General features: G+C 34.6%; 1 protein-coding gene across 1 annotated transcript in view; it reads left to right on the top strand.

The window, feature by feature from the left end:
- The window catches only part of LCP2 (lymphocyte cytosolic protein 2), a 79,800-nt gene extending 67,097 nt beyond the window's left edge, over positions 1-12,703 (top strand). The window contains exons 15-21 of the mRNA XM_044664455.1: positions 2,286-2,298; positions 3,242-3,374; positions 4,335-4,378; positions 7,582-7,670; positions 8,723-8,800; positions 10,191-10,346; positions 11,851-12,703. Of these exons, the coding sequence (XP_044520390.1) occupies positions 2,286-2,298; positions 3,242-3,374; positions 4,335-4,378; positions 7,582-7,670; positions 8,723-8,800; positions 10,191-10,346; positions 11,851-11,973 (636 nt within the window). The 3' untranslated portion in view covers positions 11,974-12,703. The remainder of the gene's footprint in view (positions 1-2,285; positions 2,299-3,241; positions 3,375-4,334; positions 4,379-7,581; positions 7,671-8,722; positions 8,801-10,190; positions 10,347-11,850) is intronic.
- Positions 12,704-25,286: the final 12,583 nt, after the last annotated feature.

Genomic DNA, 25,286 nt, shown 5'->3' on the forward strand with positions numbered 1-25,286 from the left:
AAAGGGGCTTTGGAGATCATCTAAAGTTTACACAAGTGAATGGCAGAATTGTAATTAGGAATTTTTGAACCTGAGGCAGATGGGAAGGAAGGTGGAGGTGTGGTTGCCAAGGGAAAAGGAAACATTATTTGGGTCGCCATCTTTGTTACTAAAGACTGGCTGGTTGGGAGGACAAAAGCATGTCTTAGGATGATACTGTTGACAGCTTCTAAATTTTAGTGTTTTGAGACAAACCTCTATTCTCCCCAACTTAGTTATAGCTCTGGTAGTATGTCTTGAAAGACTGGAAGGATTTTGATAAACTAAAGAGTAAAAACAGGCTGAAAGGGAAGTTTGAACAAAAATAGAAATGAGTATGGCGTGTTTGTGGAAATATTTATAACCATAGCAACATGCTATGTGGGCTGGGGGGTAGAGAGCAGTGGTTGTGGGAGATTAGGCTTAATAAATCTTAATATGATTAGGATAGACACAAACTATGAATCCAAAAGGAATGTAAACAATGTGGTAGGAAAATATGAAGCAAGCATGTATTCTCAAGTAGGGTGTTAATATGATAAAAGGAAGATTGTGTTTTAGAGAGCCTTATCATGTGCTAAGGGGGCATTTGGGGTCTATAACTGTTCTCTTGCCTTTTCCTGAGAACTACATGTGACCTAGAAGCAGCTGGGTGGTGCAGTGGATAGAATACAGGGTCTAAGGCAGGAAGACCTGAATTCAAATCTGGCTTGGTCCTCACTAGCCCTGTGACTTTGGGCAAGTCACTAAATGTCTGCTATAGGGGGCAGCTGGGTAGCTCAGTGGAGTGAGAGTCAGGCCTAGAGACAGGAGGTCTTAGGTTCAAACCCGGCCTCAGATACTTCCCAGCTGTGTGACCCTGGGCAAGTCACTTGACCCCCATTGCCCATCCTTACCACTCTTCCACCTATGAGACAATACACCGAAGTACAAGGGTTTAAAAAAAATGTCTGCTATAAACAAACCTTCTTAGCCTTTCTCAGTTGTAAAATGGAGATTATGACAGCACGTACCTCCCAGCATTGTTTTGAGGATCAAATGAAATAATATTTGTAAAGCACTTAGGATTGTGTTGAGCTCATAGTAAGTAGTTATTACCTTCATTATTCCCCTGGTGGGCTCAGTGATAATGTTTGGGACAATTCTTTTCTTTAATGCTTAAACGAGAATAGGACTACAGAAAACTTCTGTTGGTTGGTTCAAGTTGGTCCTTATCTACATGCAGCAAGAAAATAAGGTTCAGAATTGCTAGAATATTGCTTTTAAAGATCAATATAATATATAAAAGAAGATCAAAAAAGAAGAGCTGTATTTGTCATGAAGCCTGGCTAGAGCAAAGTACAAAGACTATTTTCACCCTGTTACTATCATTTGCTAGATCCTGCTTTTTCTCAGACTAAATTTTCTCCTTACAGAATTAAAGATATAACAAGGAATGAAGGAAGCAATAATTTATTAAGTACCTACTATGTGTTTTACAAATATCTCATTTGATTCTCACAACAAAACTAGGAAGTCTGTGCTATAATCATCACCATTTTTATAATTAAGGAAACTGAGACAAATGGAAGTTAAGTGAATTGCCCAGGGTCACATAACTAGGAAATATTTGAGGCTGGATTTGAACTAATCTTGTCTCCAGGTCAATCCACTGTCTCCACTCCATCCACTGTAACTACCATTTAGCAACTAGTAACAACAATGACAACAATCATTAATTTTTACTAAAGCTTTCTATGTGAAAATAATAATAGTAATGCTAACAAGAGGCAACCAGGTAGCACAGTGGATTGGTCTGGATGAACCTAAATTTAAATTTAACCTCAGATATTTACAATATTTACAAGGTAAGCTGGGCAAGTCACTTAACCTCTGTTCTCAGTTTCCTCAAATATAAAATGGTGGCAATTATAGCCCCTATCTCCAGAGTTGTTGAAGCTCTCAAATGAGATATGTGTAAAGCAAAGTGTCTGACACATAATAGGCAGTATAGAAATGATAGCTATTATTAGCTATTATTGGAAGAAAAAGTCTAGAGTCAGGAATGGAGCCTAGAGAAGAATGAAAGAGATGTTATAAGCATTGCCACTTGTACTTTCTAAATTTTATAGAGAATTCTACCATTCATCATAATACATTTAATGTAGATTAATGTGATGCTGATTAAAAAAAGATAGGTCCACATTAGATATCATAAAGATGGCAATGCTTTGGGAATTTCATACCACTAAAAAATAACATCTTATTCTTTTTCTTCCCCATTCCAGGAAGAAGATGATGGTACGTAAAGAAAATGCCACTTAAACCATTTCTTTTATTCTTCCAACTTATCCCTCAAATGAAGATGTTTAATGTAGGCAAAACAAAGGTCTGATGATAGTCATACAGTGTTTATATATGGATATAAAATGAAATCAGACAAAATCATATCATTATTCTTTTAAGTCGGGAAGGAGGCTGGACCTAAAATTTCATCAGCATAGTGATTCTCTGTATAGAAATTATCTCCTCTAATGCAGATCTCATCAGAAATGTATAGACTCGGAGAGTTACCTAGGGCAGAGAAGTAACTGATTTGCCCATGGTTACATAGCTAGTATATGTGGACTGCCTGATTCCAAGGTTTCCTTTCAACTTACTATTTCATGCTGCCTCCCATAATTAAGCCAACAAGAAAAAAAACTGTTGAGTTCATACATAATGTAATCCAATATGATTTCTGAATTTTACAATCTAATTATTAAAATGAATGCACTGGTTGGTGGTTAAAACAGGATCCCAAACTCCTACACTTCTCCTAACATACATGGAAAGAATTAAGATAGAATCAATCTAGAAGTATAATAAATTTTTGAAAAATCAATTATTTCTAAAAATAGGTTATTTTTACCAACCTAGCATAAAAGAGAAAAATTTCATGTGATATAAAACTTAAAACTTATCAAGAGAAAGCAAAATCAACTTTTATATAAGATGTTATCTTTATAGTTATATCATGTAGGCATTCCAAGAGGAAGAACTAGCCAAAATGTTCTTGGAGGATGAGCCAAATCTTCAGAACTATCATCTGATTAGAGGCAGTGTTTCCTCTTATCACTTTCTACACCCATCATGTTTAAATTATAACCATTCAAGCAGAAGTGTTAGTAATTGATCATGTAGTTAACCCTTGTGAATCCACTTATTCATGGTTATCTTAACTCTTCTTTTTTCTTCACCACAGTGCAACAAAGGCCACTGCCTCAACCAGCTCTTCCCTCTTTCACTTCCAATACTTTCCCTTCAAGATCAATCAAGCCACCATCCAGGTTTCCTCAATCAGGATCTAACAGTATGCCTGGGCCAATCACAGCAAGGTTTGTCCTCATTATTGCTTATTCAAAGGTTTCAAGCTAACATGATATCTGTTGCCAATTCAGAGCATGGTGAGGCACAACTTCTTTGCTAGGTGGATTAATGGGGTTGGGGGGACAGATCATAGCTAGGGTCAGTGAAACTAAATCTTGACCAGTCCTGCTCTTTCTGCTTCCCCACTCCACAATGCTGATGGCCTATGTCATCACCCTAACAATAGAATTGACACCTGGAAAAGATTTGAGGAAACTTAAAAAAAAGAGATAAATAATTTAGAAACAGTTGAAAATTTTACACACACACACACACACACACACACACACACACACACACACACACACACATCAATGGCCTAGGAGCTTGAAGATCTCTTACATTTTTTTTTTAATTCTTACCTTCTGTCTTAGAATCAATACTATGTAAAGGCTAGGCAGTAGGGGTCAAGTGACTTGCCCAGGGTCACACAGCTAGTAAGTGTCTGAGGCCAGATTTGGACCCAAGACCTCTAGATATGGCTCTCAATCCACTGAGCCACCCAGCTGCCGCACCCCCCAATCTCTTACAGTTTGAAATGACAAGATGAGATAGATAATCAATAAATATCATAGATAGTAATCAATGTGGCAAGAACAGCTGTCATCCAATGGTTCATGGCATAAGAGATCGAGTCACAATAGCAACAATATTTTTTCCAATTATAACTATAAAAGGGTCACAGGATGCTAGCAATTGATTCATTATATTTTTCAGTAATTAATTTATCAGGTTTAAGATATTTATCTACACCTAGAATGGGCTACCCTGGGAAAAGCATTTTGAGTAATCATAATCCCTTTCTTACTGTATTCCCCTGGATTTAGGGTAAGCAGATATTTTTGAAGTAGAATTTTTACCATTTCCCCTCCCTCCACACTGACAACCCTGCTCATTGTTTTATGGATCTCTATTTCTTATCTCCACAGTAATTTCCCATCAAGTGCATCCCTGCCACCATATTTGTCAAAAGGTGCGTATGTGGTTTAGAATTTCTTTTGTAGTTGTTACCAAACCTAGTATAGTTCTGAACTTACAGTAGACCATTTTTAAAATAAAACAAACAAAAAACTATAGTGTAGCATTACAACCTTATTGACAGGGAAAGCCATTTTTTCTTTTAAAAATTATTTCAACAAAAGGCTCCCTGGCAGGCTGAGGTAATGTTATATTAAAACTAAGAAGGGGACTTAAATATCCATGACTCCACAATGGTTTGGGTTTGACAAATTTTTATTTCCAAATATCTGACCTGGTAGTAATGTCATATTTGGCCTGCAATAGACATTTTGTGATAACTTTTTTAAAAGAGATCTGGGTTTTCCTGCCAACAATGAAAGAACATTATTGCATGAAAGAATCTAAGTGGTATAACAGCATATATAGTGCTACATTCCTATACTGTACACGTAATGTGTAATTTTACATATGATGTGTGATATTATATGGCTACAGGTTATATCCACATAGTATAAAGGATAAAGGATGGGTCTTGGAATCAGGATGACCTTGGCTCTGCTTCTGCCTCTAGGACGCAGGGCAAGTCTCTCAGCTCCATAGTTCCCAAGACAAATCTCTAAGATTTTCAAGTAGAGGAGTCATTGATCTTCATTATTAAAGAGAATTTCAACACCAGGTGCTGTCATCCATACTGATGAAATCATGGCTTAGTGGGTGGAGTGGAGTGGGAAAGAGTAAAAACTTAATATACTTCTTTTGGGGAAGCAAGTGTTTCTTTTTTAGCTGTAGCCTCCACGGTATCTAGAACAATTCTAGACAAACAGTAAAACCTCTGTTTGTACTGTTATATAGCACACACATTCTCTTACAGTTATGAACCCTATTTTTTGAAAATCAGAGTGCTGTTGTCCAAAGATCATTGAACTCGACAGAATTCAGGAGAGCTGGCTTCTTTCAAACTTCCTTGCTATATGACCTTGGTCATTCTTGTTCCAAATCTCCTCTTGCTTTACGAAGGAACAAAACAGCATTGATTGAACCTGTGTAGTCATCTCCAAACTGAGGCTAATATATACTTTGCCTATTTCAGAATAATGAAGAAAATGACATGAAAGCATTATTATTGCTATAATTGCATTTTGTAAGCTATACACATAGTTATATGTTGAATTGTTAAGAACAGTTGCTAATGTCAAGAATCTTATAATTTGGTTGAAAGTAAAAACTTATCTACGTAAAGTAACTAGGAAACAATGCAAGCTAATGATGCATTCAAAAAAAAAAATAAGACAGCACAGGATCTTGCTCTCATTCAATGTTTTCCATACGTAATTGAATTATATAACTAGTTTGCATGGTGCTGGCAATATTTTAGCAGTTGAAAAAAATGGGAGAAATTTAGGGCTGCTGTCAGAATACCTGGAGCCTAGCCTAAACTCTTCCACTTACTGAACCTGGGCAAGGTACTTAATATCTCTGTGCCTCAGTTTCTGTTACTATAAAATAAGGTTATGGAGTGAAGATGTTCTCTAAAGTTCTTTCTCTACAGTTCTGAGATTCTGTGTGAATATAGGATTTAAATATCTAAAGAAAGATAGGATTCAGATTAGTAGACAGGAGGGAAATTTCCGGTGTAGTAAATATAAATGACAAAATTATAAAATGATCCTCTGAAATTTATTTGCCAGTGAGGTAATCCATGTCATTATTCTCCCCCATCATATTTGCATTAGGAAGAAACCAATATCTCTACTGAATTGGTTATTCACATTCCATACAGGAAATTCTTATAAATATCTTGGTGCTTGTTCCAAATCTCCTCTTGCTTTATGAAGGAACAAAACAGCATTGATTAAGCACTTACTATGTGCAAAACATGATGCCAAGTACGGGGGATGTAAATAAGAAAACATTGAGAAAGACTGGAGAAGGAAGGAATCACAGATAAGCAGGAAAACTTTGAAAGTAACATGTTGAATTTATTATGTATTTAAAAAAGAATAATGAGCTGAAATATAGATTCATGATTTCATAATAGAGATTTGCAGTTTCATGGGCAACTATCTCTTTCTGTTCTTTCACATATGTGAAAGTGTTCATTTTAGTTGATGTTACTAAGAGTAGAATTTTTTAAATCCATGAAAGATTTTAAAAGGTCTTATATTTCTATGACACTTTTCAATTTATTAATATATACATATACATATACATATTCCAAAAGTCTTAGGGCCACTTTAAAATGGCCCTAAGACATTTGGAATACTCTACATTATCTCATTTGATTTGTACAACAACCTTGTAGAAGAGGGCAAATTATATTTTTGTATGTATGTTGTCAAAAATTGCACATCATTTTAGACCTATAGAACATTGAATAATGATGGTAACAATAACAATAGTGATAATGATAACAATAATAGCATTTATGCAGCACTTGGAGGTTTGCAAAATGCTTTACAAGCATCTTATTTTATCCTCCCAATAACCCTGAGAGATGGATGATGTTTTTATTTCCATTTTACAGTTGGGAAAGATGAGTGACTTGTCCAGGGTCAGACAGCTAGTCAAGTTGGGACTTGAATTCGGGTCTTCCTGACTCCCAGTCTAATATTCTATCTATCTATTAATTCATCTAACTGATAAATTTAGAGAAGAACGAGATGGTAGCTTTGGTTATATCAAACAGAAAAATCAATGTCTTTTAAATACTCTGTCAAAAACAATTTTATGCTGCTTTAGCTAACAACTTTTTATTTGAATAAAATGAAGAAAAATAATTATCATTACTATTATATTTTAAAATATATATTGTATTATACAAAATGTAAATAGTATTATGCAAAAATATATAATGTTATACGAATGTATACATGTTAAACAAAAGACTAGTCCCCTAAATATTTCTGTGTAATCTTCATTTTCATGTGATCAAAATGATAAATAGCTTGTATTAGTAGCTTTAAAACACACACATCTAGGAAATCTTTGAAAATTATATTTTCTTTTTTTCTATGGTCAGTAGTACTGTACTGTGGTCATCTGAGTAGATGCTCTGGTTTATGATTTATAGAAAATATTTTTATCATTGACTTCTGGAAGTATTCATCAGAATAGTTAAAATGGCATTTGTAGGAAATGAAATATGATTTGACAGAAGTATTTAAAATGTTACTGTGAATGGACTATCTTGACAAGTTTTAATCTGTGATTTTATAGGTGCTTTCAACAGACCACCTTCTAGAGGTCCAGCTGAGGGAAGACCTTTGCCAATTCCAGTTAGGCAACAATATCTTGGGGATGAAGAGGTAGGTAGCCAGACCTTCAAGTCATTCTTTGTAGAGAGGGATTCACCAACAAACTATTTTCAAATACATTTCATTTTTCTAGAACTGAAGTGTCAAACACACTATGACACTTTTAAATATCCTCAGAATCAAATTAAAATGAAATAGGAAATATTTAATAATATTAGTAAAAAACAATAAAACATAATGTTAGTATGTGGTTTTCTCAATCAATATGAACCCACAAGTATCCATATACACAATTTAGTAGCCCCCGTTTCTATTTGAGTTTGGTACCACTGTTCTACAGTCTTGAAATTATTTTATGGGTAAAATTTTAAAATAAAAAAATAATAATAAGGGATTCCAGATAAGAAGGTAAAAAATGAATTCTTCTCTATCTGGACTCCTTCAATTTTCATCCAAATTTTGATGAAAAACAAAGCCCTTCTGACAGAGGTTTCCAAACCTGTTCTCTTTCCCCAAAAAAGAAAAATAATTCCTTATTTCTATACATTTTCAGACTTGTTCTATTTTACAGGATTCTGAACTCTTTACATCAATTTCATCATCTTCTTTGCCATCATGCTTGTATGTACATGATTGTACTACGTCTATCTATGTAATAGGTTCCTATAAGTTCTATATAGAATGAGTGCTAATTCATCTTTATGATTGTCATAGAAGTCATGATATAGTACAGGTGAATTGCATTCTGTTGAATTCATTCAAATTCTTGAAACTCTGATGAATACAGTTTTGTGATTTTGTTAACTAAGCTTCCTTAAGAGATTAGAATTTCTGAGAATGTGGGGACCATGATATACATATCCATATGTATGCCTATATCTCAGTCCTGAGAATAGTGCTTCATCCCGTATTTCAAAAATGAAACAATTCCACATTTTTGTAAACAAAACATTTCAATTTATGTGGAATTTTTGTGATGACTCCCATGCATAAAGCTCAGTGTGGGGCAAAGTACCATTTAAATGCTCATCTTTTTACTCTCTAGTATATTAGCAACATCAGAGCAACTTATTCATCTGTAACTTTTTCTTTTAAAATTTCAGAACTCATTGAATAATGAATGGTATGTCTCATACATTACTAGAACAGAAGCAGAAGCTGCTCTTAGGAAAATAAACAAGGTACAGTGCTAATATTTGCTAGGGATGGGGTTCAGATTGGGGATGAACATACGTTTAGTTAAACCATGATTCAATATGTAAAACTATACACAAATAGAAAAACAACAAAATTCTAAACTGTGTCCACTTATAATATTCCCAGGTTATTTCAGTCAAAATTACTGGTTTGACTAATTTTCCATTTTAAAACTTAATTTACATATTTATATTTGGTGATCCATTGGTATCATATATAGACTAATAAATGATCAATCTAACCAATATCTTTTCACAAAAACAAGACAAAACAAAAAACAAACAAAAAAGTCATTTGACTTATGGGATAATTGTGTGGGGTTTGGGGGGGCAGAAGGAAGCTGTCAGTATTATCCTATGACTTATTAAAATTCTTGACACCATAACAAATATATAGTGTCATTATTTTATTGATTAAGTAGTAGGTGGTAAGCTCCCTTAAGGGATTACAATTTCCTTGGATACAAAAACCATTATATAATTATGCATAAAGCACATGTATTAATAATATTCTCTCAATCCCTAGGACAATTCTTAGTTATGGCTAGTACTTAATAAATGTTTGCTCAATGAATAAATGAAATGTTTCCTGAATCTTCCCCATGAGCAGACAAGATCCTTTATTTAAAACAAACAAACAAACAAAAAAACCTTACTTTCTGTCTTAGAATCAATACTGCATATTGGTTCTAAAGCAGAAGAGTGGTAAGGGCTAGGCAATGGGGGTTAAGTGACTAGCTGAGGGTCACACAGTTAGGAAGAGTCTGAGGCCAGATATGAACCTCCTGTCTCTAGACCTGGTTCTCAATCAACTGAGTCACCCAGCTGCCCCAAGGTCCTTTCTTCACATCAACAAGTCAAAGCAACTAAACTGATTCCCTGAGAGATGCCATTCTCTTCAAAACCTTCTTGGGTATAGATGCAGATTTCCATCTGCCAAAAACAAACAAAATAAAAAATGTCATGAAAATGCCTGATTCAAATCAGATGATTTCTAGTGACTGAAATCATTGTTAATTTGCTGCACCTTCTTGGCTCTCAATCTCCTTGTTCCCCAGCTAAATTTTTGCCATAATGTGTGTGTTTTTTTAATGGGACCCTGTTGATGAAAAGATTTCAGGGAAGCTGGTTTTGTCATTCCCTTTGCAATCATTTGTACTATATATTTTTCACTGGGAAAATGAATCCATTAATGAAAGACATAAAATATTAGGGATTTTTCCTACAGTTCAGGGGTATGAATTTCCTAAATCATTTCTCTATTGACAGCTTCTGCTGTCTCCTAGGTGTTTGTTCCTTAACATCAGTGGCAACAAAAACACTGACACCTACTCCTAACATCATCATAAAAATTTCTTTTGACATTTCCTTGTAGGATGGCACTTTCCTGGTGAGAGACAGCTCTAAGAAAACAGTTACCAACCCATATGTACTCATGGTGTTGTACAAAAATAAAGTTTATAACATTCAAATTCGTTACAATGAGGAGAGTCAAGTTTACTTGTTGGGAACTGGACTTCGAGGGAAAGAGGTAATAAATGCTTTTTTAAAAAAGTAACTTCTCAGATTTCTCCTTTTCAGATGAATTTTCTGGAAAAATTAAATACACATGGAACTACAAATACAATAATGTTAAATATGCAAACATTGTATACCAATATACAAAACTGTTAACATATTCTTTGACATTTATGCTGTGAGCCAAATATTAGATTAGATAAAGTACTTATTAAGTGCTTACTATGTGCCAAGCAGTAGGTTACTAAATAAGAGTATTCTTTTTGTTTTTAACTAATATTTTTAGTCAATAATTATGCTACTGCAAACAGAGTTTTAGGCCTTTTCTCCAAAAAGATCAAAGCCACATTAAAAGGCACTGGTAAAGGACTTGGTGGAAGCACATATGAATATGATGGCAGAATTGCTGATTAAGTAATTATGAAAATGTTCATTCCCCCCTCCCCCCAAAATCAAGATTTGCTTATCTTAAAAATGTCATCCAGGGCTTTCCTTTCCTTACCTCTTGTCAAAGTTCCCAGGCTTGTCACTTATCAGAGGACCATGGAATTAGAGCTAAAGAAATGTTAGAAGCCTCAGAGCCCAAACCCCTTTATTTCATTCAGCCTCCATTTCTTCATCTATGAAAGAAAGGGGTTAGTGTTATACTAATCTGAATCAGGATTGGAAATCAGATCTTGCTGACTCTGTACTGAGTAACTTGATTGGCCCTTCGTAGAAGTGCCACGTTCCTTTGTTAATCAGCTATTTGTAGTAAATGAGTTGATGGGTTTGTAGATATTGAAATTTATCCAGTTTAGAAAGTTTCTAACTCTTCCTTCCTCCTCAGACATGACAATCTTTTCCAAAAGGTGACAAACACTGAATACTTTTGGGATATAAAATGGTATGCCTATAATACTATTTATTGATTTGCCCCAGAGATATCTTTGTAACTACCATGCAGTTGGGCATCAAAGAACTTCTGATCAAATATCTGAGTCCATGAGTGTGTTATAGACAACTTAAATGTTTTTCATGGAGTAGAATGGCATAATAGAGACAGAACTATCACTATTCCTAATCTAAGAACAGAAAAGTAAGACAGGGAGGCCAAATAATTTGCTCAAGGATATATGTCCAGCTAATGGTCTCCAGTTTCAGAAACCTGGTTTCCTAATATCTAGTCAATCTATTTTTCCCCAAAACCAGACTATTATTGAAGGAGAAATAATAAATTGCTGTATTACAAGGAACAATGGCCACAAGGTTCAATGACACTAACAAGTTGGGCAGAGTTAGAAAGTAATTTCTCTTTTGTATACCATGAGTGACTTGTTTTAGATGGATGAAAAAATAAGATTCATTTGAGATGGTCTGCTAAGAGTTTAATGCGAAACAGAAGAGACTACTAGTATTATTACTGCAAATGTGACAGGTTCCCTATTACTAGTACATACTGAGCCTAAGGAATTATTTTACCTCAATTCATGCTATTAATTCTAATCCAGAACATGTTTTTGTTTTTAAATCCTCAGGATTTTTTGTCAGTGCCTGATATCATTGACTACTTCAGAAGAATGCCACTTCTACTTATTGATGGAAAAAACCGAGACTCCAGAAACCAATGCATGCTAATATATGCTGCAGGGTATCCTTAGGAAACTATCAAGTAAAATATTAGCCTCTTCCGCATCTGTCAGCACAGAAAGATGATCCAACGCCTGCAAAACTATGGACAGAGACTTCAAACTAAACAGAAAAGCTCTGTTTTATTGGAAATAAGGTTCTATTCCTTTCATTGAAAGATGTTTTTGAAAGGAAGACTATTAAGGATGATATCTCCAATTATTTATTATTCTTCAATGTCAGTAAACTGTATAAATGATGATGCTAACACTTTAAGTGCATTCTAATAATTCAATTTATACTGATCTGATATAGGTATTCTTGAACACCTAGTTAATGTGTATTTTACACCTAACTTCTAGCCAACATTAATACTTAATTACATTGAAAGTCCAAAAGTCTATATGTCACAAACTTGTTATAGATAAAATTTATGCCAATAAGTAGCAATCATCAATATTTGGAAATAAACTTTACTTTTATCAGTAATTTTAAAAACTTGAACCAGATCATTTGTTGTTGTTAAAAGATAAAAGGTATCTTTTTTCCATTTGGTCTGAATTTGTTCTTTTGATTTATATTGTTCTTTCTATATATTGCTCAATCCACAATCCCATTTTCTTGGCTATAAAGAAAATGTTAGGATTAAAAACCCAAAGAAGAATGCTAAAATTATTAATTATATTTTGCTTGTATAACTAAAAATAGATAAGCTGGATTCTGAGTTGTATGTTATTCTTTTTTTGCAAACACATAATTCACAAGAATCAGGGATTCCCCTCTATTGTGGTGTCTAATCTCATTAAACAAAGGTATGCATAATGGGCTGAGCCTGACTCAGATTCATCCTTTGGTAATTTAGGTCTAGAACAAAATAAGACATTTGTAGGTCAGTCAACAGTTAATGAAAGGAGGCGTATTGAGGGGACCCAGTGGATAGAGAGTCAGGCCTGGAGACAGAAGGTCCTGGGTTAAAATATGGCCTCAGACACTTTCTAGTTGTATGACAGGGAGCAAGTCCCTTAATCCCAATTTCCTAGCCTTTACTATACTTCTGTCTTGGAACTAATACTTAGTATCAATTCTAAGATAGAAGTTAACAGTTGAAAAATAAAAAAGTTAATGAAAACTATTTTATTTAACCATAGCATCAGAAGGATAATTAAATAAAGGACATAGAATTCAGTTCAGGTAGACCTGGCCCTCCTTCTCTCCATATGGAAACAGGAGGTAGCTGGGTTAGAAGTGGGTGATTCAGGCAGTATTGAGACTTCATTTTGTCTGAGCTGAGGTCAGCAGAAAGTTGGCATCTATAGCCAGGTGGCTTGAGACTTAACCCCTTAAGCCAATTAAGTGTTGGAGAGAACTTCTTTAGCTTTTAGAAAAGGAAATAGCTTATATTGTGGAAGAGTGGGGGAATGAGGAAGAGTGGGAAAGAAAGAAGGCTATACCCTATCTTACTATCATGTGAAAGACTATATAAATGAAAAGAAACATTATCACTATGAAAATTGGACCTTTAAAAACAACATACTTTATTTTGATGATAGTTCTATAATCTGTGCTTCCACTGTGATTGGTATGCAATTTTGTCTGCTATTTCATTGCACGGCAGCTATAAAAGATTCCGTGAAGACTTTTAAAGAAGTAAAATAATCTCTTGTATCTATACTTTCTTATAAACCTTTTGGAATATTTTAGAAATTTCTTTAAGACCTGTCCTCTTAATCGTAATACTTCATTTTCCTTCCTAGAAATTTAGTTTGCTTACATTAGCTGCATTATTATTTTTCCCTTGGACATGTAATTTTATTGGTAAAGAGAACTCACCAGGTAGCAACTCCCTCTACCAATGCTGATAAGCAACTGCTTGACAATTTACCATATTAGAATTGTTGGTATCCTGAGAAGCTAAGCCCTCTGTTCTGGACCAGCTCTGAACCCACTATACTATAATTCCAATGTAAAATCCTACTTTCTTATTTCTAAAAATTCTCTTTGAGAAATATACATGAGAAACATGTATATGTAAATACACACACACATACACACAGAGTATGTAGGGAAGACTAATACTTCTGGTGTGAGGACTTGCCAAGCCTTTTTCAGGGCTTCTCATCCACCATGTAATCTGTCCCCCCAGTCTCATCTGTGACTCCAAGAAGCTGTAACATAGGCAATGGCTACATGCCAGGAAAATCATCTTCATAGATGGGCTACACCAGATTGAGGGTAACTGATAAGCCTCAAATCTTTCTGTGACTAGAGGGATGTCTAACCCAAGCATGTGAAGACACCCCTCAGTGGAATAGGTAGATGAGAACAATTTCTTCCAATGGCTATATAAGTGGCTGAAGTAGGCACTGTGGAGTGCCTCACACATGATCAGACAGCAAAGAAGACAAGGTCATCCACTGCATCTTGGGCCATCTCCAGTTGTCCTGACTTTTGTCTTGCCAATGGACTCTGATGACTAGAAAAGAGAGTGAAGCTAATAATTTTGCAACTCTACCTTACTCAAATCCAATTTATTTTCAAGTCAAGATAACACCCCATGATGTCATTATTCCACTTTGAAACAAGGGATAAACAACAAACATAGAGAGATTTTGAATGAAAATGGGAGAAGAAAATAGGCAGACTTTCACTAAGAATATTCTCCAGCAGACCACCTCTTTACTATCATACAAATAACTGAAAGGCATACTACAACACCCTAATATTTTTTCAGACTATTAATAAAAGGCATTTCATTTGGCAAAAAATATTTTGATCTTAAAGGCATTTCTTCAACAAGATTTTACTCATAAGCATACCTTGAAGAAAAAAGATAATTTGTTTGATGAGGATTTTTCATATCAAACAAGGTATAAACACGGAGAAATGATGACCAATGTCTGGCATGGAATAGTTTCAAGGTGAATTCCCTAGAGATAGTGAGGTCCTTCAGATGTTCCTTCTTTTTGAATGACATTGTGTTAGTTAAGTCAAGTCCTGTTACCTTGTAGTTCCTTCTAAATTATATATTCATGTCTCAAAAAAAGTTCATCTTAACTATGCACACTGTGGAAAATAAGGTAATGATAGCCTCCTGTCTAAAGTAGATTGTTCCATCAGTTTCTAGATCTTAGACTTTGAAGATATACAATGAACTGGGACCAGAATTAAATAAGAAGAGAAGAGTGGGCTAGATTGCTTTTGGGAAGTTTCAAAGTGCTTTTAATTATGTCAAATTTCTCCCCTAAAACAAAAGTCCATCTTTTTTGTTTAAATCAAGATTCTACTAGTTATAGTTTATGGCTAAAAAAGGAAAGGATGCCAAGGTCTTCAAAGAATTAAAGTTTTAAATCACAAAAGAACAATAATGGGGTTCAAGATAGGTATGGTTAGGCTGCACCATGATATGAAGGAATTACAGTTTGAGACAAGCAATATAAAAGATATAGAGAGATGTATGAATAGAAAATAAAGTGATGGACCAGTCATGTCAAAAACAGGAAACTGATTATCCTCATATTCTATTGATTTTCACAAGACACAAAACCATCTGGAGCAATAGTTCTTATCTGGGGTCTGGGTACTTAAAAACATAAATAAAAAACTATATTTCAGCACAATTTATTTCCTTTGCAATCACTTAAATATTTTATTTTAATATTTTTAAAACATTATTCTGAGGAGTCTAGGCTTGACCAGCCTGATCCCCCACAAAGGTTTCATAGGTCATGGTATGAGTCAAATAAGATGAGATGTAAATGAATTGTATGAATGGAGAACTCATATTCATCAGATCCCAGATCCATCAAAATATTGTTTTTTAAAAAGTTACTGGTGTATTGAAGGGTATTTATTAAAAGATAATCTCACTGTGCAATGATTGTTACCTCTAAACCTTAGTATATAGTCACAAAACTTGTTCATTTCCCATGTTGAAGATAAAATGTAGTTCCAGCAAATAAAGTCCTAATCTAATTCCTTGTCATGGCCCAGAATTGACTCTGGGTTCTTTAAGCTTTCCAGGATGATCATGGAACAGGCTATGGAAGGTCTTAGATCTTCAATCTAGCAAAATTTCAATTATACTCATTCTATTATAACCCAAGGCAGATATACTCCCTTAGAAGTCCAATCCTATTTGGGTTCATAGAATCTAATTTAACAGAAGGACTAGGAGTTTTTCTGTTATTTCCTGATATTCTTAAAAGAAGAGTGGAAAAGTGGAGAAGAATATATCTGAAGAGAGGAGAAAAAAAAAGAATATTGGGAAAGTTATCCTACATAAAATGGGATTACAAACATAAAAAGTAAACTAAGAGGATAGCCAGTGACAGCTAAATTTCACTTTTATCTGAAGTAATAAAAGGCGTGAAGAATACATATACATACATAGTACAGTAGGATACAGAAATATATTTCACCCAGTAGGAAAATAGAAGGAGAAAGGATTAAGGAAGGGTACATTAAGAATAAGGAGAGTAGATTGAGAGATGGATTAGTCAGAGGCAAAACAATCTCTTAAAGAGTAAAAAAAGGTAGGAGCCAAGATTGCAACTTAATACCAGAGAAAGCTGAAACCACTCTAAAAATACTTTCAAACCCACTTTTAAAAAAGCACCTCAAAATGAGAAGAGTCAAAAATCAATAAGACAGAGAGAAGGTACTCTCTTGTGGAAAACAACTTGAAAAGTAAGCAGTGAGAGTCGATTTTCATGTGATAAGGGAGAACCAGCAGTAAAACTGCACACAGAGGACTGTAGGCTGCCCACCCCAAACACCACCCCCTTTACAGCTGCTTTTGAGCCTGGGCATAGGCCAACTTCAGAATCCCAGGACCCTGCCTATACCAATGAGTACCCCACACCCACTCTTGAAGTCTCAAGCCTTGGCACCAGTCCAAAGTAAGGTCCCAAAGTCCTTAGCTCTTGGTCGTTTCAAGTCTGAGCTGTGGTGAAGGCTCTCCCAGGGCAAAATAGCTCACATGCTAAGTCCTACAAGCCATCAGTAGAGGAGACAGGACCAGCAGCTTTCAGAACTCCTAGTCCATAGGCAAAAAAACTTTTAAAAGGCTTGGAAAATGATCAAACAACAAAAGAAACATCTAACCAGAGGAACTTTCTATGGAGACGAAGAGCAAGGAACAGTCAGTAGGTGATGGTGAGATCCAGGTACCACAGGCAAAACTTCAGAGAAAAATGGGAATTGGTCTCAAGCCCTGGAAAAACTCAAAAAGGAATTAAAAAATCAAATAAGAGAGGTGGAATAAAAATGGGGAAAAGAAATGAAAGTAAAACAAAAAGAAAATATCATCTTAAAAAGTAAAATTAGCAAACTGGAAAAAGAGACACAAAAATTCAATGAAGAAATAATTTAAAAAAAAAAACAGAATTGACCAACTGGAAAAACAGGCCAAAAATCCATTGAAGAAAAGAGTTCCATGAAAACTAGAATTAAACAGCTGAAAAAAATGCAAAAAAGTCAATGAAGAAAAGAATTCCATGAAAAGTAGAATGGACCAAATGGAAAAGGAGGATCAAAAGGTCATGGAAGAAAAACATTCTTTAAAAATTAAAATTGAGCCAATAGAAGCTAATGACTTCATACGGCATCAAAGAACAATAAAACAAAATCAAAAGAATGAAAAAAATAGAAGAAAATATGAAATATCACATTGGAAAAAAAATTGCCCTGGAAAACAGATCCAGGAGAGACAATTTAAGAATTATTGTACTATCTAAAGGCCATGATAAAAAAATACCTAGACATCATAATACAAGAAACTACCAAAGAAAATTGCCCCAATATTCTTGAACAAGAAAGTAAACCAGAAATTGAAAGAATCTACGGATCACCTCTCACAATAAATTCCCAAATTACAAATCCCAGGAATGTTGCAGTCAAGTTCAAAAACTCCTAGACCAAGGAGAAAAAACTGCAAGCAGCTAGAAAGAAACAATTCAAATATCATGAAGCCCTACTTAGGATTACACAAGAACAGGCAGCATCCATATTGAAAGATCAGAAGCCTTTGAGTATGATATTCTGGAAGGCAAGGGAACTGGGTTTACAACCAAGAATCATCTTTAACCATTAAAACTGACTATATTCTTTCAGGGGAAAACATGGTCATTTGATAAAATAGAAGATTTCCAACTATTCCTGAAGAAAAGACCAGTCTTAAACAGAAAATCTGATGTCCAAATACAGATTTCAAGAGAAGCACAAAAGGGCCTCAATAAGATTGAATTGTTTATATTCCTATATGAAAAGATGATATTTTAACTCTTAAATTGTTTTTCATTACCATAGTAGTTAGAAGAAGTATACATGACAGAGGCTGTGGTAGTAATCTATTTGGGATAGTAATCTATTTGGGATGATATGCAAAAAACAATTCAAGGAGTGAAAAAGAGGATTGCACTAAGAGAAATGGGAAGAGAGAAGTGCAATAGGGTAAATTACTTCACATAAAGAGGCACAGGGGAAAATTATTACAATGGAAGGGAGGATGATGGTGGTAACTGGTAATAATTAAACCTTAATTTCATTAGAATTGGCTCAGAGAGGGAATAACAGCCAAATTCATTGGGGTACCGAATCCTGTCTTACCCTATAGAGAAGAAGAAGAACAGGGCAGTAGGGAGGTGAGCAATATAAGGTAGGGAGAAATGGTGGGGTGAGGGGTGGTGTTGGATTAAAAGACCCTATAGAGAAATAGGAGGGGAATAAGATAGGTTGTTGTGGGAAAGGGAGTAATATAAGGGAGGAGGAATGAAGGAAGTGATTAAAAGCAAAACACTGATGTGGAGGGACAGAGTGAAAGGAGAAAGGGCAGGATTAAAAGAGGAAAATAACATGGAGCAGAATATACAGATGGTAATCATAACCGTGAATGGAAATAGGATGAACTCACCCATAATATGGAAGTTAATACCACAGTGGATTAAAAACCAGAATCCTACAATGTATTGTTTACAAGAAACACATTTGAAGCAGGCAGACAGACACACACTCAAGGTAAGGACATGGAGCAGAATCTACAGGGCTTCAAACAAGATAACAAGCAGGAATAGCAATTTTGATCTCAGACAAAGCAAAATTAGATATCATTGAAAGAGACAAGGAGGGTAGTGACATCTTGATAAGAAGTAGCATAGACAAAAAAGTAATGTCAGTACTTACCATATATACACCAAATATTATAGCATCTAGATTTTAAAGAAGAAACTAAAAGAGCTTAAGGAGGAAACAGACAGTAAAGCTACACTAGTGGGGGGTCCTCAACCTTCCTCTACAGAACAAGATAAATCTAAACAAAAAGAAATAAGAAAGAAGTAAAGAAGGTGAATAAAATTTTAGAAAAGTTAAAGTAAATAGATATCTGGAGAAAATTGAATAGGGATAGAAAGGAATATACCTTCTTTTCAGCAGTGCATGGTACATACACAAAAATTGACTATGTACTAGGGAATAAAAACTTCATAAACTAATGCAAGAAAGCAGAAATAATAAGTGCAACTTATTCAGATCATAATATGTTAAAATTAAAATTAATAAGGGTTCATGGAAAGGCAAATTAAAAATTAACTAGAAACATAATCTAATTCTTCAAAATGGGTGGAATAGAATAAATCAATAAAAATGATCACTGATTTCATTGAAGACAATGATAGTAAGGAGACGTCAAAATTTATCTGATACAGTAAAAGCAGTACTCGGGAAAATTTATATCCTTGAATGTTTATATCAATAAAAGAAGGGAAAAAGGAGAACTAAATGCAGCTAAAAAACTAGAAAAAGAAAAAATTAAAGATCCCCAATTAAAGATTAAATTGGAAACCCTAAAAAATCAAAGGAGAAATTAATAAAATTGAAAGTAAAAGAACCATTGAAATAATAAGACTAGAAGTTGGTTCTTGAAAAAAACAAATAAAATAGAGCATTGGTTAATTTGATTAAGAAAGGGAAAGAAGAGAATTAAATTACCATTATAAAAAAGGAAAGGGGTGATTTTCCCTCAAATGAAGAGATAACTAAAACAATCTTTAGGAGTTATTTTGCCCAATTATATGATAATAAATTTGATGATATAGGTGAAATGGATTAATCTTTACAAAAATATAAATTGCCTAGATTAACAAAAGAGGAAATAGAATACTACTCTCATCTCAGAAATAGAAACTGAACAGGCCATCAATGATCACCCTAGGCCAGATGGATTCACCAGTGAATTCTATCAAACATTTAAAGAATAATTAATCCCAATACTACACAAGCTATTTGACAAAATAAGGAAAGGAGTCCTACCAAATTATTTTTATGATATAAATATGGTGCTACCTAATCCAAAAAGACCAAAAACAGAGAACAAAAATTACAGACCAATTTCCTTAATAAATATTGATGCAAAAAGTCTTAAATAAAATTCTAGCAAAGAGAATACAACAATATATGACAAGAATTATTTCCTTTGACCAGGTGGGATTTATACCAAGAATTCAGGGCTGGTTTAATATTAGGAAAACTATCAGCATAATTGACCACATCAATAACAAATCTAACAGAAATCATGATTATCTCAATAGATGCAGAAAAAGCCTGTAAAAAAATACAACACTCATTCCTATTAAAAACACTAGAAAGCATAGGAATAAAGGAGCCTTTCCTCAAAATAATGATTAATTTAAAACCATCAGTAAGTATAATTTACAACAGGGATAAGTTAGAAGCCTTCCCAATAATATCAGGTGTGAAACAAGGATGCCCATTATCACCACTATTATATAATATTATATTAGAAATGCTAGCATTAGCAATAAGAAAAGAAAAAGAAATTAAGGGAATTAATGTAGGCCATGAGGAAACTAAACTATCACTCATTGTGGATATGATGGTATATTTAGAGAATCCTAGAATATCAACTAAAAAACTAGTTGAAATAATAACTTTAATGAAGTTGCAGAATACAAAATAAACCCACATAAATCATCAGCATTTCTATATATTTCCAACAAAGCCCAGCAGCAAGAATTAGAAAGAGAAATCCCATTTAAAATCACTCTAGACAATATAAAATATTTGAGAATCTACTTGCCAAGACAAACATAGGAATTATATGAAAACAATTACAAAACATTTTTCACACAAATAAAGTTAGGTTAAAAGAGTGGGAAAACATTAGTTGCTCATGGGAAGGCTGAGTTGATGTAATAAAAATGACAATCCTATCTAAATTAATTTACTTATTTAGTGCCATATATTTCAAACTAACAAAAATATTTTATAGAACTAGGAAAAATAATTTAAAAAATCATATAGAAGACAAAAGACCAAGAATATCAAGGGAACTAATGAAAAAAATGTAGATGGTGGCCTTGCATTCTTCTATTGTATTATAAAATAGTAAATATCAAAACAATCTAGTACTGGCTAAGAAATAGAAGGGTAGATCAAAGAAATACAGTAAGGGTAAATGACCTCAGCAATTTAATGTTTGATAAACCTGAAGATCCCAGCTTTTGGGATAAGAACTCACTATTTGATAAAAAAAAAAAAATAAAAAAAAAATAAAAAAAAAACAACTGTTGGGAATATTGAAAAACAATATGGAAAAAATTAGGATTAGAGCAGTATCTCACACCCTATACCAAGATAAGGTCTACTGGGGGGCAGAGTCAAGATGGTGGCTTAAAAGCAGCAAAAATCAATTCCTCTGTGAAAGCCCTTCCACATCAATCATAAACAAAGCACTTCAAAGGGGACAGAAAACCAAATCCAACAACAAGGCAGAGCTATGAGATGCTCCTGCTTGATTCAACTTAAAAGGTACACAGAGAAGGTTGAATTCTCAAATTTAAGGAAAAGAAAGAAGGAAGGTCCCTGTGCCCCTCCTCCACCTACTGTGCTGAGACTTGGGCAGTCTGTAGCATTTCAGGGAAAGGGCTCCAAACAGGACAGCCTATTTTGCGACCACAACTTCACGAAACTCAGGGCACATTCTGTTCTGTAGATCACAAAACTGGCTTAATCCAGTTTATCAGTACTATAGAGAAGAAGCCTCTAGAGTGCAAAAAAACCCCTCAAAATCATAGAGCTAGCGAACAACCAGAAGAGCAAGTGTACAAAATAGACAGAAAGCCAAATTCAACAAGAGAGACACAGGTCTCTTTTACCCAATTCAACCTGAAAGATTTGCAGAAAAAGATGAATTATCAGGTATAAGGGAAAGATCCAATACTCCTCTCCCACCTACTGCACTGAGACTCCTGGTAGGACTTGGGCTGACTGGTATCCCAGAATGAAGGCTACAACCACAATGGAGTACCTTGATACCACCATGGGAAGCTCAGAGCTTTGACCAGGCAGCTGTCAGGGAGGCAGCTTGCAGAGAGGAGAAGAAGGGAATACCAAGGGTAACTACCCACAGTCTCCACACTTTCACCTTCACCTTTAGCCTCTGCTGGCAGCTGGGGAAGATTTGGCCTCAGGGCACATTAATACAACAGGTTAGCATGATTAGCCAAAAGCAGTTAATCAATGGAGCAGAGAGGAAGTCCCTTCAGGGCAGAAAATGCCAACTCACAGATTCAGCAAATAAACAGAGGAGCAAGAATACAGCCAATAAGGAGGGAGAAAGAAGGGGAAAATATGAGTAAACAACAGAAAAAGAAAGAAGAAATTATAATTGATAGCTTCTGTTTAGTAATGAACAAAAAACAAATGGAACAGAGGAGGACCAAGGAACAGCAAGAAAAACTCAGAAAATCCAGCAAAAGAGACTCAGGCTCTGGAAGAATTCAAAAAACAAATGAGAGATTGAAGAAAATTGGGAAAAGAACTTAAAAAGCAAAATAGGTCATCTGGAAACAGAGGCACACAAAATAAAAATAGAAAATAGTGTTGTAAAAACCAGAATTGACCAGCTCAAAAAACAGGCAAAGAAAGTAAAAGATAAAAACAATGACCTATGAAGAAAAATAGATCAAAAGGAAAAGGAGGATCAAAAATTCTGGGATGAAATTCAGTCTTTAAAAACTAGAATTGAACAATTAGAAGCAAATAACTTCACAAAGAAGCAAGAGTCTTTTAAAAAAAACAACAGAATGAAAAAATTGACAAAAATATGAAACACGTAATTGATAAAACAACAGACCTGGAAAATAGACACAGTAGAGACAATTTAAGAATTATTGGACTACTTCAAAATCATGACAAAAAAAAAGCCTGAATGTTGTTCTACAGGAAATTATCCAAGGAAACTGCCCTGATATTCTTGAACAAGAGGGTTAAGTAGAGACTAAAAGAATCCACAGATTTCCTCCTGAATTAAATCCCCAATTGACAATGCTCAGGAATGTTATAGCCAAGTACAAGAACTTCCAAACCAAGGAAAAGATACTACAAACTGCTAAAAAGAAACAATTCAGATATCATGGAGTCATTGTCAGGATAACACAGGACCTGGCATGGAATATGATATTATGGAAAGCAAGAGAACTGGGTTTACAACAAAGAATCAACTACCCAGCAAAATCAAGTATATTCTTTTTTTTTAAACCCTTGTACTTCGGTGTATTGTCTCATAGGTGTAGATTGGTAAGGGTGGGCAATGGGGGTCAAGTGACTTGCCCAGGGTCACACAGCTGGGAAGTGGCTGAGGCTGGGTTTGAACCTAGGACCTCCTGTCTCTAGGCCTGACTCTCACTCCACTGAGCTACCCAGCTGCCCCCAATCAAGTATATTCTTGCAGGGGTAGTATGGACATTTAATAACATAGAAGATTTACGAGCATTCCTGCAGAAAAGACCAGACTTATACAGCAAATTTGAAGCCTAAATACAGAACTCAAGAGAACCAAAAAAAGGTAATTAAGAAAGAAAAAAAAATTAAGGGACTCAATTAGGTCAAATGATTGGTATTCCTATATGAAAAGATGATATTGGTACCTTTTAAAATTGTTATTATCATCAGAATAGCTAGAAGAAGTACACTTAGAGGCTACAGTGGCAAACTATATAGGACAATATGACAAAAAATAATATAAACAACTAGGGGTAAAAAGGAGGTTAATTCTAAGAGAAATGGGAAAAGAGATAAAATTAGGTAATTATCTATTTCATAAAGAAGTGCACATTGGGGTGGGGGTGGGGGGAGAAGACCAATATAATGGAAGGGAGGAAGAGGTTGGGGACAGGTAATACTTAAATCTTACACTCATTGTAATTGGCTCCGAGAGGGAAGAACAGTCAGATCAATTGGGGAAGAAAATTGTATCATGCCCTATAGAGATGTAGGGGGGTATTAAACAGGTTGATAGGGAGGAAATCAATACAAGGGAGGGAGAGGTGGGCAGTCATTTAAAAGGAACTACAGTAAGAGGGGAATGATAAGAAGGGAGGTAAGAGGAGTAACATTTGGGAGGGGAAAGGGAGAGAAACTGACTAAAAGCAAAAAGTTGGAGGGGAGGGTAAGAGGGATAAGAGAAAATATAAAATTAATGGAGGAAGTCAAAATAGAGGGGAATATACAAACAGTAATCATAACTGAATGTGAATGAGATGAACTCACCCAGAATAAAAGGAAACAGATAACAGAATGAATTAAAAACAAGAATCCTACCACATGTTGTCTATAAGAAACACACTTGAGGCAGGTACACATACACAGAGTAAAGGTAACAGATTGGAGCAGAATTTACTGGGCTGCAATTGAGACAATGAAGGCAGGAGTAGCAATTATGATCTCAGACAAAGCTAAAGTAAAAAAAGATTTGATTAAAAGAGATAAGGAAGGTAATTACATCTTGATAAAAAGCAGTATAAATAATGAATAAATACAACTACTCAAAATATATGCACCAAATGGTATAGTAACCAGTTTTCTAAAAGAGAAACTAAAGTAGCTTAAGAAGGAAATAGATATTAAAACTATACTAGTGGGAGACCTCAAACTTCCCCTATCAGAACGAGAGAAATTGAACCAAAAATAAATAAGAAAGAAGTAAGGGAAGTAAATGAAGTGTTAGAAAAATTAGAGCTAATAGATATCTGGAGGGGGGATAGGGATAAAAAATAGGGATAAAAAGGAATATGCCTTCTTTTCAGCAGCATATAGCACATATATAAAGATTGACCATATACTAGCACATAAATAAATTGCAAACAAATGTAGGAAAGCAGAAATAATAAATGCAACTTTTTCAGATCACAATGCAATAAAAATCATAATTAATAAGGACTTATGGAAGGGTGAATTTAAAATTAATTGGAAAATAAATAATCTAATTTTTCAAAACTGGTGGGTCAAAGAACAAATCAAAGAAACAATTACTGATTTCATTGAAGAGAAT

Source organism: Gracilinanus agilis, chromosome 2 (assembly GCF_016433145.1).
Source record: "Gracilinanus agilis isolate LMUSP501 chromosome 2, AgileGrace, whole genome shotgun sequence".
Taxonomy (NCBI): domain Eukaryota; kingdom Metazoa; phylum Chordata; class Mammalia; order Didelphimorphia; family Didelphidae; genus Gracilinanus; species Gracilinanus agilis.